We start from the raw sequence: 18,764 nt of genomic DNA on the forward strand, positions 1-18,764 counted from the left end.
ACTACCAAGTCATGTAGGAAAAAGTTTCTAAAGTTTTCTTGATGCCTTTTTTAGAATGTTGTGGTGCTTCACATGAGACATCGACTACTTTCAAATTTTATTGTAATTATTTTAAGGAATTTTGAAAACCATTGCTCAAGAAGAGTATAAAAAATGCAGTTGCAGAAATAAACTGGTCTGGGACTGAAGTCGAAAGATGTATAGCCCCTGTTGCTGATGTATATGCAGAAATAACATGATGAAAAGTGATAGACATCATGATACTTTTGCTTTAATTTGGAAAACCCATATAAAGAATAAACTGTAGGACACTGAAAGAAAAATCCTATTCATGTATGAGTCACTGCTGCTTGGATTTGATGACCTCTGGAATGCAATTTCCTATTAACAGAACAGTTGCAAGAAAATGGCAGAGAAGGGCCTCACTGAAGAGCTCTGCTGACGCAGCTCAGCCCTGCTGTAGTCGGTATTTCAGAATATGAGCTATACTTCACCATCTGTCTTCTGGGCCACGATCACCTCTCTTCATACCGTCAGCACACACAGAGTCCTTTCTAAGACTGTGGCAATTACCACCTAATGTGACAGCAATGGCTTTCTGGTGGTTCTGTGTCTTACTGAGAAATAGCCAGCTCTCAGTATGTGAACCAAAGTAGAAAGTAACAGTGCTTGCCCTCTTCAAGGTGGGACAGAATTCTTGCCTTTACCAAAGTGTACAATACAAAAGTAAAATCAAGTGTGAAACTCTGTTGAAATCAATAACGAAACTCAGCAAACCCAATGTTTCACTGCAGACACTTAACTAGAGAGTTTTTCTTCGTCGTTGCCTGGGCGCCGCACAGGAACTGTGTTGCCATTTGCCTGTATAGCAAGCATTCTGGCAATATTCTCTTTAGCTGCTTAGAGTTGCTGCAAAAGTCTTGGTTCTCTTGCTACCTAAATGCAACCTGATATTAAAAAATCCCAAAGAAGCTGATATATAACCCATGCCTTTTTACCAAGGGGAAGAAAAGATTATTTTAATGAACAAGGAATTGGTAGCAATGGTGTATTTCTGGTATTCTTCAAAAATACATACAAAAATTGCATCTGAAAAGCCTATCCTTTATGAATATAAGGCGAAAAAACTGTTTTAGCATAAGCAAAATTCTCAGAGAGAAGAAACCATATGTTACTGGACTTGCAAAATATAAATTTTTGGTCACTTATATGCTTCATTCCATTAATCCTGTCCTCATACAGACTCTAAGGAGGCTGGGATACTTATATTCAAGAATCTACTTCAGGTTTCTATTCAGCTGAGGTAAGTATCCAGCAGAAGGGGACACCACCATGAAGAGCTCACCCAGACTGCTACTGTGTGGTAAAAAGAAGACACGCAGATGAGGAATGAAATTGTGTATAGAAGTTTTCTGTAAGTTACAGATGCTATTGCTTCCATGCAGAACTGAGCACTTGTGCAAGGAGGGGAACATCATCTTCACAATTGAAATGTGCTTAACACAGGTGCAAAGCTATGGAGTAGGGTGGCTTAAAACATCAAACGGAAAACTGGTTAATAAAAAATGCCTCTCAACAGAGATGCAATGACAAGAAATAAAAACGTGGCTATATCCAGTGCAAAAGTATTTAGGATTTCTAGTAAACCATAACAAGCACTGCAAAAATCCTATTTTTAGCTGTGGGTGCAGAAGAGCTTCTTCGCAAACACTCACCTATATTTAAAGCTATGGGGAGACAGGATTGTAACAGGACAGTGATGGCAGAAATGTGGATGCCTCCAGCTGTGTGACTTGAGAGTGTGCTGTAAGGTACACTGTATGACAGATCTCTAGACAGAAGTTCATCATCTCTTACACAGAGGGTAATTCCTGGCACAGGTTGGCAGTCCTCAGAGTTAATAATGGGGGGGAAGTCTACTGTCTTCTCTACTGAAATCCCAACTGTCCTTTCAAAATTCTCCAACTGGGTAGGCATTTGTCTGGGAAACTCTGTTGGCTTCTCCAAAATGTATTCACTGATCCACTGGGCACTGTGCGCTTTTCATTTTAAACTAACATTAAAGTGTGCATCAGAGTTCTGTTTCCCATAATTTATGGGGAAAATGATGGAGTGGGAACTTTGCTTTTACTGAGTTTATTCCACACTGTGTAGTGCCTTAACCACACACAGCTTTTGTTCATGGATGTAATTATACCCTGTACTCTAGCTATGGGTGTCTATTTACGTCACTGCAGAGTTAGCATATAGTAATAGGGATGTATGACACTCATGAAAGACTAATGCCTTCATCCAGGTTGGTGGCAGACAGAAAAAGACAGCAAAAACATCTGGCATAGTGGGGACAAGGCTGTGCTGCTATTCTTTGCTACCATGAATTGGAGATGGTGAGAAATTTTTCTGAGGTGTAATAAAATGTCTTTGATGACAGAAGCCAGTTCCTCAAGAAAAAAACCTTTGCTCTCAGGAAAGCACCAGTCTAACTAAAGCTTCCCATGGGAACCCACATTTCAGCTTCACCATGGACACAATAATGCAACTACTTGATACTGCCAGGCTAGTTAAAGTGCTGGATCAAGCAGATTAATACTGTCTCTTGGCTTTTCTATATTCCAGGTGAGTGTCCTGACCTACAGTCTAGTTGGTTTTGCGGGATGTGTGAGGGTCTTTTACTTAGTTCTTAACAACAACAACAACATTTTAAAAAAAAAAAAAAAAAAGTTTTAAAAAGTTTTCATTCTCGCAGTATGTGGAAGAGGGCATTCAAGTGTGTGGGAAGATCCAGCTTCTGACTACCTGTGCAGTCAGTGCACACGCTGCCTTCTTAGTTTAGATTCAGCAATTGCCTGGCTTCTTAGATCCTCCTCAGCAGCAAATAAGTCATATTGGCCTCTAACACCCTTTAGATGAAACAAGGAAAGGTTTTTATTTACCCAAAGTAAGAATAACTCTTAACAGCAGAGAAAATGGAGATGGAAAAATCCTGAAAAGAAAACATTTAGATAACCGAACAACCCACAGTCAGCCCATGCCCACTCTTCTGATTCATTTTCCTAGCTCTATCCACAAACACGTATTTTGTTCCCTGCGACTGCCCCAGAAAGGGTTGTCCTCCTATTCACTGTGACATTTTTTCTGTTTCACATGGGAACAAGCACAGCCTCTTCTGCAATTTCTAAACACGTATTTTAAACAGGAATATATTGTAGGGGAAAGTAACCTTGCTAACCTATGCAAATACCAGAGAAGAGTGTGAAGATTATATTAGAAAGGGTAAAAAAGGGTTAGTAATATAAAGAAAGAGAAAAAGCAGAAAATGGGTGTTCCCACTGCTTTTAAAATCTGTCTTTAAATTATTTACTTGGCACTTTGACAGCTCACAATTTAAATTTTTTCATTCATCTTAATATTTAATCACATTTTTTAATTATATTAGTAACTTGAGGCTACTTCTTAACTCAGCAATAGCTTCATCTTCTATTAATAAGTGGCACATATCCTTGGCTTTGACACTTACTTGCTGTGAGTGTTTTGGCTTTGGTAGAACATGCAATCCAGGACACTGTTATTGCCTCTTAAATCTCAAATCTTCTCAAATTATCAGCACAGTGTTTCACCCTGATGATGATAACTTGCATTAAAATGTTCGATTTTTACTGTGGTCCTTCGTGCTACTGTTGCTAAAAATACAGGAGGTCAGAGAACAAGTTCTTAAAAAAAATTCTTATTCTAAAAGACATTCTTCCAGATAATTTCTCTTCTCCTTAGTCTAGAGAAGGGACAGCCTGGTACCTGAGAACTGTGGGTTGGAAGAATGCTACATCTCAGTGCGTGTGACTGAAGGGGTTTGGGATGAAGGTCTGGGGTTTTTGAGCTGCACGCCAAATGAACTCCCATGCTGGGGTTACAGTGCTCATGTGGCAGTGGGCTGCATTGGTTTGGAGGCTGCTGGGGGACATGAGCCAATGGGCATGACTTTGGGATGCAGAGGCCATCCAGCCCAAACCCACAAGGGAACAGTAAATAATCTGGGACTTGCTGAGCTATCCACTCTCCCCACAGCTCTCTGAAGCCTACGTGGCTTTGTGAAGACTGGAGAATGTGGCTTATGGGGTCAGGGAAATTGACCATCTCTCCACTGAGCCTCTGAGACCAATCTCCTGTTTTTGCAGGCAGCATGTCAGATAAATCTTTTTTATAAATTGACTGGCCTCTATTTTACAACATTAGGTTTTTGTTCTCAACCTCCCTATTGAGAGTTTATTCCAGAAGCTGGCTCTTCTCATGCTTTTTGTGATTTCCAGCCAAAGTTTATTCACAGAATGGTTTTGGTTTTGTGCCAATGTGGTCCATTAGCTCAAAAAAGTCTTTTTGATTGATCTACACACAGCAATCAGATGTCTTCTCAGCCTTCATTTTGCCAGAATAAGTGAGCCGAGCTCATCCAGTTTCCTCTGACACAATCCATCTAGAAGTCTTTTCTCCTCCTCTTCGGGCTGAGTTTTGTGGAGCACTGCTGACAAGAACTAAACACCCTTTTCCCACTGATGTCTCACTGGGGCCTGTGGGATGGCATGCAGCACTCTGATAACACTTGCTGGCCAAAGCCCACCTCCGAGGTATTGCTGGTACTAGCAAAAGTAATCAGTATAAACAAGATGGTGGATTTAACAGGACTTCTAATAAATTTGGTTAAAACAGACTAGAAGGGCCCAGCTTATTATATGGCACTTCTTTGTATGCCTACAGTGATAACACTAGGATCAGGAACCAGAACGCACTGGCCCACGTGGGTAGTGCTGTCTGTAAGTGGGTCTGAAAGAATCAGTACCCCAAATGTGTGAAGTTTGGTGGCTTTCTGCTCAGATGCTGGCCACTTTGGGTTCCCTTCAGAAAGTGCTAACTCTCCCCATTCACTTATAGGAGACCTACTGCTCATAAGAACCTCCTTCCTGTGGCCACAAAGCTTATTTTAGACTCAGGTTGAAGCAAGGGTTTAAGGATAATTGGACCCTGAATGGTCTTAGGCAGAAGCGTAACATTCCCTGTGCGCTATATTGCTGTGAACCAGAACGCATTAATAGCAAGAAGAAGAGCAGCATCACCTTCCCTCCCTCACAAGCTCCAGTGTCACATATACATGATATACTTTTGTCAGTTTACCCGTTACAATTAGAAAGATTCATCACAGTTGTAAGGTCCAACCTGGGCACTTGCATTAATTACCACCAAGAGCACTCTATGGGATATGAAGAAGAGACAGAAAAAGAAACATGCATTCAGTGTCAGAAAAGCAGAAGAAAATGTGAGGGATGAAGGACCTGGAATAGCAGCTAAGGACTACAGCTACTGCATCTGGGGTTCTCAAGAAATACATCAGGCAGAGGGATTAAAGGAGAATTTTGTCACTTCAAAAATAAAAGTTTCTAAAGAGAAAGGTAGGCAAAAGCTAGCTACTCTTTTTTTCCAGTAACCCCAGGCCAGAGGCAGTGGATATTATTTAATAACCTACAATTAAAGAAGAGCAGTCTAATTACCAGTTTGCGCTAAAAAAAAGTTGAGAGAGTCACACTCTTTGAAAGAATGAAATTCTAAGAGGATTAATTGCATGTGAAATACCCAAAAGAGAAATTTATTTAATATTTGCAAAAAATCCCATGCTTTTTTCCCTGCTTATGGGATCCTAATTTTGAGATCAGATTGCAGTAGAGACACCAAAACTGAAAGAAATATTTTCTGAGATTCGAACTTACATTTAGAAGCAGCGGTGTTAGTTTGCCAGGCTGCGGAACACTCTTGGATGAGAACATAAGTTTTAGAAAGCAAATAAGTGATGGCACAGTAGATTGGGCTGACAAACAAGTCTTATTAAAAAAAAACCCAACAAACGGATCAACGAAGTAAAAAAACTTCAACAGTTCAATTATCACGTGGAGTGAATTTGAAAGAAGTAATGTGAAAGTTTACCCTTGAAGGAAAAAAACCTGGGGAACTAAACAATGCCTGCCCTTCGATAGAGCTACTATTTTGGCAAGAAACAAAACTATCTGTGGGAAGCTGTACCTAAAAGGAAATTAAGTATAAGTATTCCGCACAGTGAAGAAGATTGTTCTGTGGAAATTGCTCAGATAGAGAGCTATTGCAAACGACTGAAATGCCCCCTTGAACATGAATGGAATTGTTGTTGCTTATAAATTGGATATTGATACCCAGGTCAATATGAAACCTTAAGTCAATTTGAATGCCAACGAAAAAGCCCAGGTTGTGCAGTGACAAACATAGTTCTGTAATAGCTATATACAAACTGAATGTAATTGCAAAGCAGTCTCTTTAAAAGATAGAATTTTACTTATTACTGAGGGAGACAGATGCTGGAAATGCGTATAAACTAGGCCAGAAGCACTTGGAGGTAGAAAGAAAAACAGATTAAAAAAAAACCAAACTAAATTAAGTTCTAGACAGCAAAGCAAAAATTATAAGACAAATTTCACAAAGAAAAAGGAAAATTTAGTCATTATAGTTATAAGAGAACACGAAGGAAAATGTAGAACAAAGATCAGAAGTTCTTAAACATACATGCATGATTAAAGAAACTTTCTGTCCATGATCATGATATCCATTATATGTTTTCGAGATTTTAGAAACAAATGGCCCAGTTCTCTCCGCGCACATTTACAACTGAGTACACAAAGAGCTGATCTGCAACCTGTTAAAAATTTCTTGTCCACAGGGAACTCCCTATGTCATGTTGTCAAGTCACTATTTTCTAACGTCCCTTTCATAAAAATTGACATAATGGCACTTTACCACCTCAAAGAATTAATGAAATAAAGAGCACTTCACAATGTTTAACATATATGTGCTATTGTAATGAGGCCAACACACACATCTTACCTAGCTAGACTTCGCAGTCTGTACTAGAGAGAAAAATTATGGTAAGGACTAAAGGAATAAAGCACTTCAAATAATTGGCGTGCCCTCCATTCTAAATTAACGGGTGACTGTCTTTTGGCTTGGTTCATACACTGGTTTTGAATATGCTGGGTAAGTGGGTTTCTGTCATAGTTCCACTTTATCCAAAACCAAGCTCCGTACACTTTTTATCAGGTACACTTTTTTTAGTGTTTGCCTTTTGTGCTTTCCTGCAGTTAGTATTTTCTGAGAGCTGTGCTCTGCAGAACGCCCATGGAAACTTCTTAAGCAGGTAGGCTGCTTCTGTGTCATGGTAGGCGGGAATCCTTCCCATTTCCCCAGGCTCAGAAGCAGATGCGGGTTGAATGCCACTGCTGTACTGGGGCAAGACCCCAGCATGCACCATTCCCTTGTCCCCACACCTCTCAGACCCAGTTCCCATGCCAAGGAAAGCTCAAGCCCAGAGCCTGAGCATGAGCCATGGCATGTTGTAGCCGGGCGTTGGTCTGAACACTCTGTGGAGCAGGACCCTGGGGCGTGCCAAGGCACGCATGGGAACGTAAATATAGACACAGCCATAGATAATGTGAGAACTGAATTCCTGTACACTTCCTTTGAAGTCGATGGGAATTTGCCTGAATAAGGTATCTGTAGAAATGGAATAAAAGTGTTCAGTTTTGGCCTGTTAGGACATGGGTGCCAATAGGAAATGCTTGATTGCCAAGATCATAAGCAGCTAAATATTTAGGGATTAAGAATACTCCACCCAATGGCTTGCTGATTAAAGCATTCTCAGGGAGGTAGAAGATGTGAGCCCAGATCTCCTCTCCTGTCTTTTGGGTGGATGCTTCAGCTACTGAGCTGCAGCGAGTGGTGCCTTTCAGCTCTTTGCTCTCTCCCTTTCCTTCCTCCCTTCCCCCTTTTTACTCCATCCTTGCCAAGTACTTCAAAAAGCCCACCAAAAAAACATCTGGAATCTGAACTGTGGACAGATCCTCCCTTGAGAGATTTAAATCCCAGAGCTCAAGAGGGTTTAATACACTTCTTTTTCTGTAGTGTTGCCCAGTGGCTAGTTGATAGCAGTTCCTGGAAGACTGTTGTGAGTTCCTCTCGTGGGTGACTGACTTTCCCCCTATGTTATACAGGGAACTCAGGTTCTAACTTTGGCCTGCATCAGCTGTGTTTGAAAGGTGACTAAAGCTAGATGCATCAGTGCAAAGCATGGTGACTTTTAAATCACTGTGTTGACTAAGCCCAAAGCCCTTGAGAGCCGAGGCAAAATTGTAAGAGGTGATGACCAAAGCTTGGCTGGCTTTATTTACAGTGATCAGTGGGATCAGTCAGTGGGATCGCTGCAATACACAGGAACTGATGAGATGTGAATCTGGACTGGAAGAAAGACTGGGTCACCTACCCTTGTCCTCCGTTATTGCAAGCAGCTAGGCCATGTAATTCATTTCACAAACTGGTGACCCTCCAGCCTCCAGTTTGACGTTATAAATTCTGTAGCATTAAATGAATATGAGTCTAAGGAACATAAAGGTACAGACTTTACTACTGCAGCATCTTGTATGTCAGTATGTTTGTAGTAAGGGGCCTTAGGGAACATTTATGGTAAGATAGGGAAGCCCCATGCTGCAGGTCAGAAATTCACACATTTGAATGCCAGTAATCTGTTCAGCTGACTGATAGCTCTATCTTTGTTGCATCATAGGAGTGTATGAGCAAGTTCATTAAGCTACTGGCATTTATTTCATTATTATAAACTGCTTGCATTATTCTATTTTTTAATATTGTAGTAATAATTAGAGCTTATAGCTAGTATATAAATGCAGTATGTGTAGATAATACAGATGTATACCTATCTAAAATGTGCAAGGGGTGTATAGAAGGATGCATTGCTGTTAGTTCATCAGTAATTGTTACGTATGGCTTTAATGTTATTTACTTTAAAAGAAATAGGGTTCGGTGTGATACTTTAAGTATAAGCTGTGTTTTTCCACATACAGCTGTCTGTTAAATATTCTACACAGCAGCTATTGTGCATACGTTCTCCCCTTAGTGGTCATTTTGAATGGCTAGTAGTTCAGCAGTTATTGACAGGTTGCTTTCTTGTCTAAAAATAGAGGAATGTGTGGATCCTTGTACACAGTGGGTATTCAAGTAATAATGAAAGTGATTGATGATAAAAAGCTTTCTTTCTACTCTTCTGTCATCAACAACCTATTGGGATCAAGAGAACACTGGAATAGAAATTAATCTTCCTTGAGTTATTCTAAGCAGTCAACTGATGGGAGATTTCTTTGATCTCATTCAGTTGAAATTGATTAATTCTGTTAATTACTCTGTTTGAACTGAGTTAGCAGGAATTTTCTGCGTGTTGCAGCATCCTTGACGATTTGTCTTCTTGCATGCCAAACAAGTAAACTTGGTAAAGAATTTGAAGGGAGATGGTGTCAGTGTAGTGTTTGCTGACTGAGATTGATGATGACTATCAGTGATAAATATCTGTAGAAGTGATCAGATGTAATTTGTTTCTGCACTTGGATTTTTCATTGAAACTGCCATCGGTTAAAATGCATAAACAGTCCTTGGAGCAGGAACTCATGTCTTCCTCTGCCAAGAGAATACATAATCACTAAGCTAGGAATGTTTTCTCTCTTTCTCCCTCTGTCCTTTTCCCGCCTCATGAATACTGAATTCTACAGGAAGAACTGGGATTACATTAGAGCTCTTTAATGCCTGCTGTATTATGGGATTGTCATGAATCTAAGGAGGTCCCTTGATTCTCATGCCATCTCCTTATTACCCTGACGCCTCCTGAGTAGGTTCTGATTAACATTGATAGTGAGGGACTAATCTCCTACCTGGAGTCTGTTTCTTCCAGTAAGCAGGTGGAATCTTAGAAGCTAGAGGAGACACTTGGGGTGCTTGGGACTGTAAGAATAGTCTGACATATACTGAAGGATTTGCCACATATTGAGGAGATGGCTGCTTAAGGTTTGTCAGCCACCCTGAAATCCATTTTTGCTCTAACTAGCTTTCGTTCAAAAGTAAAATCACTTTTTTATATGAAAATGTTAAAAGAAAAAATCAGTGACTATTTCTGGAGAGAGGTATGAGAAATGAAACAATAAAATGTTGTAGCTACATCTCATTCTGGTTAGGCTTCAAGGTGATTTGTTTTTCCCATGGTAGCTAGTAGGCACTTAAGCCAAAATAATTTCCGAAATAATTGCCGCAGACTTCTGATGCTGGGATCCAGTTCTCTCGCCTCTTGCCTGCCACAGGTTAGTCTTTGCTCTGTAAAGATGCCTTTGGAGTGCTGTTTTGTGACAGTGTAGGCAGAGCTGGAAGTCAACAGCCAACTGATTCTGAGGAACCCCTTTCTGCAATACAAAAGCAAAACATAATGACAAGCTCAGTATGTGCTCTGGGGGTAAACAGGTCATTTACCTGTCTTCAGTAAAATTCTGTTGATGGCAAGGGAGGTTAAACTTTCTAAGCACCCATGTAAGTATATCACTATTTATAACACCCGAGTGTAAGCCTTATTTTGCACAAATATGTAAGTGAGAACAACAAATACAGCTCGGTAATATTTCCTCGAGGTCAGTCACAATCACAGAACAGTGCGCTTGAGTCCAATAAAGTATTCCTGGCTTGCATCAGGAATAGCATGGCCAGCAGGAGTAGGGAAGTGATCGTGCCCCTGTTATCAGCACTGGTGAGGCTGCACCTCAAATACTGTGTTCAGTTTTGGGCCCCTCACTACAGAAAGGACGTTGCATTGCTGGAACATGTCCAGAGGAGAGCAACAAAGCTGGTGAGGGGTCTGGAGCACAAGTCTTACGAGGAGTGGGATCACAAGTCTTACGAGGAGCGGCTGAGGGAACTGGGGTTGTTTAGTCTGGAGAAGAGGAGGCTGAGGGGAGACCTTATCGACCTCTACAACTACCTGAAAGGAGGCTGTAGCGAGGTGGGTGTTGTTCTCTTCTCCCTGGTAATGGTCGATAGGATGAGGTGAATGGTCTGAAGTTGCACCAGGGCAGGTCTAGGTTGGACATTAGGAAAAATTTTTTCAATGCAAGGGTTGTCAAGCACTGGAATGGGCTGCCCAGGGAGGTGGTCGAGTCCCCGTCCCTTAAAAGTCCTTTTAAATAAGAACGGTAGATGAGGTGCTTAGGGACATGGTTTTGCGGTGGGATGGCAGTTAATGGTTGGACTTGATGATCTTAAAGGTCTTTTCCAACCTAAATGATTCTGTGATTCTATGATTAGGATTGGTGATCTCTAAGTGTGGCTTGCTGAAACTGGGGATTCACAGTGACAGGCTCTCTCCAGGAAGGTGAAAGATGTGGATTTAAATTCCTTTATGCAGAAGAAATAATTGGAGTCCTTTTCCCCCATATCCTGAGTCTTCCAATCACTGCACTATTGCATAAAACCTGGTAGAGGCGTTTATTTTACTTATATTTTAAAAGAAAATGGTAACCATCTCTAAGTTTTACATAAAGTTTGTTCTGCTAACTTTCCAGAAAATCCTACTAAATAAATTCGCCTGAGGAGATAAGTAAGAAAGGCTTATTTTATGGATCAATTGGGCATAAGAATGCCATTAGTGTTGAGCAGCATGGTGGGAAGTGTATTTGTGTCCAGAAGCAAAAAAGCTTGCTAGAGAACACCAGTGGCAAAAACCTAGCCACACAGAAATTAAAAGAAATAGGTTTTTTGGGGATCACAATTTTGCATATAGGCACCTCTGTCCAATTCAGATGCCACTTCTGTCCCCTGCACAATGATATAGAAAAACCCAAATTAGCTGACATAGACATAACTCCAGAACTGAGGGCAACACAGACATGCAGTGGCAGTACTGTATTTGAGCCAGTTTGCCATGCTGAGAGGACAGAGTCACTAGCTTGAGTGTGCTGCTGTGAAAACCATACCTGCCCTACCTTCAGGAGCTGGCAATATTTTTGTGTTGTGCTTCACAATCTTAGGCATGCAGCAGCTTGCTCCAAATTCCCACGGCTCCTTGTACGGGGTTCTGCTGTGATGTACAGGTATATCCCAAATCCTTCACACCTGGATTACACGTATTTCTGTAGAGTTGCTACCAGGATGCAGGACCTACTCCCTATGACCCTGTAAATTAGGAATAAGGGATATTTTTCCTACAAGTCTACATGACTAGTTACAATATTGTGATCCTGGCTGACTTTCCAAAATAATCTAGGCAATTTTTATGAGTAAGAAAAATCATCAGATCTCCCCTCTAAAATAAAGAAAGGAATTGCCAATGAGTCCCCAAGAAGCTGGTACAAACGAGGCTTCCTTACTCACTGCTTTTGCTGTATTTCTTCCATTGAGATATTCTTACTGGATAACACCTTAAGTAAATTTTTCAAGTAGTAAACCCTTTAATATCTGAAGTTGTTTTGAGAAAGAACATGAAAAGCTAGGAAAGCACTAATTTCAGGAATTGGTTTCTTTATGGCTTTTCCATTAACCTTTTGTGGCAATCATGCTTCTTAAATTGGTATACTCCCATTTTTGACAAAAAAACTCACAGAAAGTTTACATACATTGTTACAGGGGGTCACTTATGCTGTATCTGTTGCCAGTACAAATAATTTAGAAAATAATATTCTTTATTGAAGATTACCTTTTACACTAGCGTAGTGATTTTTTTATAGTCTTACTTTGCCCATTTATGCGATAGGGCAAGTGATCTTTTTTGGCAAGTGATTATAAAAATATTAAGATGTTGAGGATTTTAGAAATAGAACAGCATTCTTGTTCAGACTGATAAAATGTCATGGAAATTTCATAATATTAATTTTAGCTGTTTTATGTGAAGGGGTCATATAAAGTAACTTTCTCACCAGTCACAGGCCTAAGTGCATCTGGTTCTATTTGGTGCCTGGGGTATTTACATCAGGGATATATTTATATTTGCTATGCAGAGAGGAAAATGTGGGCCTATATATTACCCTATATTTTGTACCTACCTTTTCCTTGGCTTTTAATCTTCCCTCTAACAACTGAAAATAAAACAGGAAACTGTACAAAACAGTGGATCAGCTTCCTTGCATGCTTAACGTCAGTGGCACAACACAACCGAAAGACCTATTTCTAGCAAAAATGTGAAGATAGATTTGCAGTTACCTTAAAGCTGAAAGGATGAGCATGAGCCTTTAACTGCTTGTCCTGCCAAACACAGTCCATAGCTGCCAGCCCAAGATTAAACCACCAAGCCCAGAATTTCAGGTCTACATTTTGAAGAAAATAGAAGGAAGCGTGTTCAAGGATGGAAGTGCTGAGCAATGCCAGTGCACCATGAATCTGCACAGCAACAATTTATGCTTCTTGCGGTCCACACACCTTACAAAAACTGGGCTCTTGTTCACTCAGCTTTCTGCCTGCCTGGTGCTAGTGGCATATTTATCATGGCAGAAAGATTTGGTCCCTGGAAAGGGCGGGTGATCCTTTGCAGATAAAGCTATGAAGTTGTGACTCCCAGATTTTTCAAAGTCAGACTTTTAACATGATATGAAGTTACCTCTTCACCTCTGTTTAGGTGCTTAAGTGTGAATCTGGGAAATACGTTTTTTGCTCAGGTTTTTAAAAGCTGAAACTCTTTAAATTAACTAACCATTACTTACAACTGCCCTATTTTGACATTAGCATTAGTGCACAGCTTAGTTCCACAGTGTGATTTGTGAGCTCTGTGCCTGGCATGGGGGGAGGAGAAAATTATAAAATAATTGAGAAGAGATAAAACAAGGAGTCTATCCTTAGAACAAGCTATCGAATTAAAAAAAAAAAAAAGACTACCAAATGCTGTCTTTCTATAAAAAATCTGTAGCATCTTTTCCAGATGTATTTCCATGTAACTGAACATGCAGAGACTGACAGAAAACGGAGTTTCTTGTGCATGTTTGAAAATAATTCATGTATTTCGTTGTACTTTCTCTTATGGCTATTGCCAGGTAGATTAAGTCTGGTGGTTTTCAAACACAGATGATACTTAATGTTCTCCTTTTTCATCTCCTCATTTTGTATTCTTTATTTCTGCTAGCAAGTTCTTTAATTATCCCTGCATGATACTTATTTAGTATTGCCTAGGCTATTTTCTTTTCCCTTGTCTTTGTCTGGTTTGTTTTGTTTCTTCCAAATTTTATTTGTTGATTACAAGAAAAGCACTAATGCTATTTTAGGTGATTTCCAGTGTCCTCTGTCTGTATTTTATTTTATTTACAGATTGTTGTGCCATAGGTCTGTGTCACTATTTCCAGAGTCCCCTAAAACATGGATGTAGTACTTTACAAATATAAAACCCAAATCCTCAGCTCCTCAAGACATAGTTTAAAAGTAAGCACCTGCTTACTTATCAAGGAAAACTACCTTTAGAGTCAGCACGAGCTTAGGCCATTCTCATCAGGCCTGACGTGTGCAGTCTTAGATGTGCGTTCTTTTTCTTTCAGAATGCTCCATGTTTTTTTCCAGTCTGCAAAGACAATATAGATATTAGGTTTCCATCTCATAAGTCATCCAGAAGTGCCATGAAAATCTACGAGGACAGTTGCATGATTGGTACTAATGGGTGTGGACAGCCAGATATAAAATCTAGATATTCCCATTGTCAGTCTCCTATTTTGAAGAGACCACAACTAGCAAAAATGAAAAACAAACTACAAACCAGCAATTTTGTAGAACATTTTGATGATTACAGAAAAACATTTTGTAATCATCCCAGAGCACCACTAGCTTTCCCTCAAGGAGATCAGTAATTCAAAGGAGTAGTAAGTTTTTCCTGTGCATAAATAATCCATAATAAAGGTGACATATGGCAATTCACATTTATCATTGATGAGAATGGCATTGAAAAGTTAGTTATAATTGTTGCTTCTGAAGCTGTCCAAGCATAACAGATTTGTGAAAGCAAATATGAAAAAACAGTGGCAGAACATGTGACAAGTAAATCCCATTAGGTCTGGTAACACGACACAGGCAGGGAGGAAACCCACTGGGAGATTTGCAAGCCAGTAAAGAAAAATACACATTCAAAATATTAATTACAACAGTGAATACTTTATGGGTTCAAAAACAACTTCCCACTTGCTGCACGTGGATAAATAGATAAGAATTACCAGTGATGGAAAGAATTAGAACCCTAATTAAAACTGACAACTGAGCTGTATGAAAATAGATGGGCACATGTAAACATTTTTTCTAGTAATTGATGAGGTGAGAAACAATGGCTTTTCTGCTGAACAAGTAATTTGTCACACTGTAAGACAGGCACTCGGGGTAGGTGCAATAGCTTGCTAGTGAGATAAAACTCATTAATGCATATTCTAGTTGCACCACATATGCTTAACTCACTTAAAAATGTGAATTAAAAATGGTCACATATTTTTAAATGGGACTGCTTTAGGGCTTTACAGTTTTCAGAGGCCAATGAGGGATGAGCATCGCTTAGCTGCAAGTGTCTCCTGCCTGTTGCCTTCTCCTTGGCCTCCTAAGGCTGGTGGTGGGCCGGGAGGATGCGGTCTCAGCGCGGTTGCTGGGAGCAGCCCTCTGTCCTCACTGCCTGTGAAGCACATGGGCTGTCTTACTTGCTCAAAGGAGAAGCAGGCTGTATGCCATTAGTTTCTCGTTTAGTGTAAATTCCCATCACAGGATATGACTAATGGTTTAATGGCAGAATACAGTAACATGGCATGGCCTTAATGTCATAATTATCCATAAAGAACTGACAGAGATCTATTAATGTCTCCAAAGAAGTCAAGACACAAGTCATTTGTAAGTCCCGCTGAATAAGTAAAATGAGCCTTAAAATTAACTTACTAAGTCCAGTAGTATTTCTGCTGAGCACTGTTGTAATAAAACTTAGCAGCAGCAAAGGTTTATCCTTGGTGTAACTGCGTGTATGGCTTGGCCCATTCGGAAGGCAGGTGGAGGTTTCCTGCTCTCACGCCATGAGGAAGTACCGCTTCCCTTAGAGGGGAAGATGCTGTGTCCACAGCAAGGCCTGAAGCCTATGGCAATACGTGGTTTGATCAAAGGCGCGGGGCCCCTGCGGCGAATTCAGTAGGGGCCCATATGAATAGTCTGTTGAAGTCCAGTGGTGGAAATGCCCTCACTGGAAACCTCACCATAACAGTCCCTTGGGACCGTAGAAATCCTTGGCAACTAAATAAGAGTGAAGAAGGCTGGAACCTGTGGTGCCTGCTATTACACAGCTGGGTAAAGGAGAAGAGCATTCACTACACCCAGAGGTGGGGGCTTAGCAGGAGCCCCTTGCTCCAGGCACAAAGCTCTTCAGGGCCTTCCAGGGAGGGGATGGCTCCTGCAATTGGAAAGAGGAAAATAAAGTGTTAGTGACAGATACGGGTACTTTTTATGTATGCTTTTCAAATTGTAGGGTGATATTTTTCTGGAATAGCTGTTGCCTTACAAGCGTGCTCCTGTCCTACCAAAGCTATGTTTAGATCATCTACAGTTGTTCGTTGTATGAATATGTGATTGCTATGTTTATCATGCAGCTTTGACTTCCTCTGCATGCTGCATGCCCGTCTCTCTCTTAGCTGAGCCTACTTTTAACATTTCAAAGAGTTGAGCAGCTTCCAGCAGCCACCGTCTGTGAGTAATATGGCCATCCCAAACTCATGCCAATACATTTTTAGACAGCATTTGACAGTCCTGTACTGTGAGTCTTTCCCATGCTAGCATGAAATACACAAACCTGCATGTACTTAATCCTACAAGCTTTTTTTTTTTTTTTTAGTTTGGCTCAGTAGCAAGTCCATTTGCTTGCAAGGTTGGAGCTCCATGTTGTAGCCCCTTTTGCTACTTAATCTTGTCTGTGTTAGTTGGTGGCATGTTTTGTCGGCGATATGCTGCATTTGAGTGTGTTTGTTTAGTAAAGCTCAGGCCTGATGCTTCAAACTGGTTGAACGTCAGTCCCAAATTTGAGGCCAAAGTGGTCACACACAATATTCAAATTGTGTGTGGTGTATATTACAATAAAAATATTGGAGGGCACGACTCCACAGAATAAATGCTGGTGCTATATAAGGCCTCTAGAAAATAGGAGTTGCTATAAACAATGTTTTTTGCTGGACGCCACAATAGGAATGATGGGTTTTCTTGCTGGCCTTGAAGATGCCTGTCGTTAAAGGTACCGACCGCATGTGGAGTGTTCGTATCTGTAGTAGAAGCGAGAAAGCACAGCTCTAATCCACTTTAAGTAAGCGGTAAACTCCAGCTGAGGATTACACCTGGGATCACAATAGGGAGAAAATCTCAGCCAACTGAAAGTAGATATTGGAGATATTTACTAGGTAATTAATGGAAATAATTACTCTCACAGAGACAGCTCTTCAGCTATTAAAGTTAAGGCACCAACGCAGTCATTCCTGGAGTGGATCTCCAAACGGTTTCTGCCCATTGGGTGGAATGCCTGAATTTAAGGCCTGAAGCTATTGTCAAATTGTAGGCAGTAAGTCTGAGCCTTTTTTTAGCTTTTAATAATAATTCCTTCACTCAAGGAAAAACAAAATCTCTTCCCAAATATTTAGATTGCTAAAGAAAGGCATGTGGTACTATTTTCCACAATATTTTATAGAGACACAGGTCAGCATGGAGGAAAATTTTCATGCCTGTTTTCCCATAGGATGTTGGAAGAAATCCTGTGAAATTATTCTTTTCCATGAGATAGGAACAGATGGCGTTCACATAGGCTGGTGGTTAAGAAATCTTTTTGGAAGAAAGGGGGAAAGATGATGATTTTTTTTTTTGGTATAGAAAAGATCCAGGTGTGAAAATCTTTCATCTTCAAGAATCCCTTGAGCAAGGGAGTATCAGCAGACAGGAGCGGGCATTTCGCTTTTCTTCTGTTGTTCAAGGACTGGGACTATGTTGATGAAGTCGACCGTACGACTGAAGGTTTTGCTGGATTGGGCCCAAGGGCTCTTGTTACTCGACAACGGCTTTGCTGGCCCATGGCGGTGGGGAGCGATGAGCCATACTGCTCAAACTGAAATAGCGGGCGCAGCTTCCTGCCCTATGCTGCATCTCGTGGAGACGGGTGAACACACCGGGGAAGATTGGCGTGATTGATGTTGCTGAAATTGGAGTCCTGAGGAACTCAATATTACGCTCATTTGTATTATGTCACATTGATACAGAGAAGCATTAAAGTAAGTGACTTCTAAAGTGTTTGCTGATGGTGCTGCTGATTTGAGCAGGATTATAGCCCATTAAACACCCGATGTATGACTGACTGTGGCCATTTTACAGATACAGCCTCTGGCTTTAAATGCTTGTGACCTATACCCATTTGTTATGGCGAGTAATTTTTTAACATGTTTGCAGAGACTTTTCAGAGAGTGGTTGTGGTAGCAGTTTTTGGATTCTCTTGGTAAATCCTCTTCTGTCTTCTGGGTGAGTGTAGATGGTCATCACCTCAGCGTGAACAACTGACCCGTGGATAATGTCACAGGTGACAGACGACCGGGAAATTGGGGAGTTAGCCCGTGGCAAAGATAACAAGAATAATTTCAGGCTTTTTAGTGGCAGGAACCACAGCTGAAGCAGCATTTCTGATGGATCTATCAGACTAAAATGGAAGGAGGCAGTACGCTGGCAGTGCGTGGTGCGATAGGAGAGCAGCTACCATCCCTGACTCCTAGATCCCACCTAGTTAACTCCTTGCAGCGAAACACCGGGCTGCAAAGCACGCGGGTTAAAAATCAGGCCAGGCCGGGAAGGACGGGGCCGCCTTGCTCCGCAGCCCCGCGCCGCTCCCCGGCGAGGGCCGGGGTCCCCCCGCTCGTCCCCCT

General features: G+C 40.9%; 1 protein-coding gene across 1 annotated transcript in view; it reads left to right on the forward strand.

The window, feature by feature from the left end:
• Positions 1 to 17,838: 17,838 nt before the first annotated feature.
• Positions 17,839 to 18,764, forward strand: part of KCNK2 (potassium two pore domain channel subfamily K member 2) — a gene marked incomplete at its 3' end in the record, with an annotated part of 63,766 nt that continues 62,840 nt past the window's right edge. The window contains exon 1 of the mRNA XM_035901602.1: positions 17,839 to 18,034. Within this exon, the coding sequence (XP_035757495.1) occupies positions 17,839 to 18,034 (196 nt within the window). The remainder of the gene's footprint in view (positions 18,035 to 18,764) is intronic.

This window comes from Egretta garzetta, unplaced genomic scaffold, assembly GCF_000687185.1.
Source record: "Egretta garzetta isolate BGI_Z169 unplaced genomic scaffold, ASM68718v1 scaffold319, whole genome shotgun sequence".
NCBI lineage: Eukaryota > Metazoa > Chordata > Aves > Pelecaniformes > Ardeidae > Egretta > Egretta garzetta.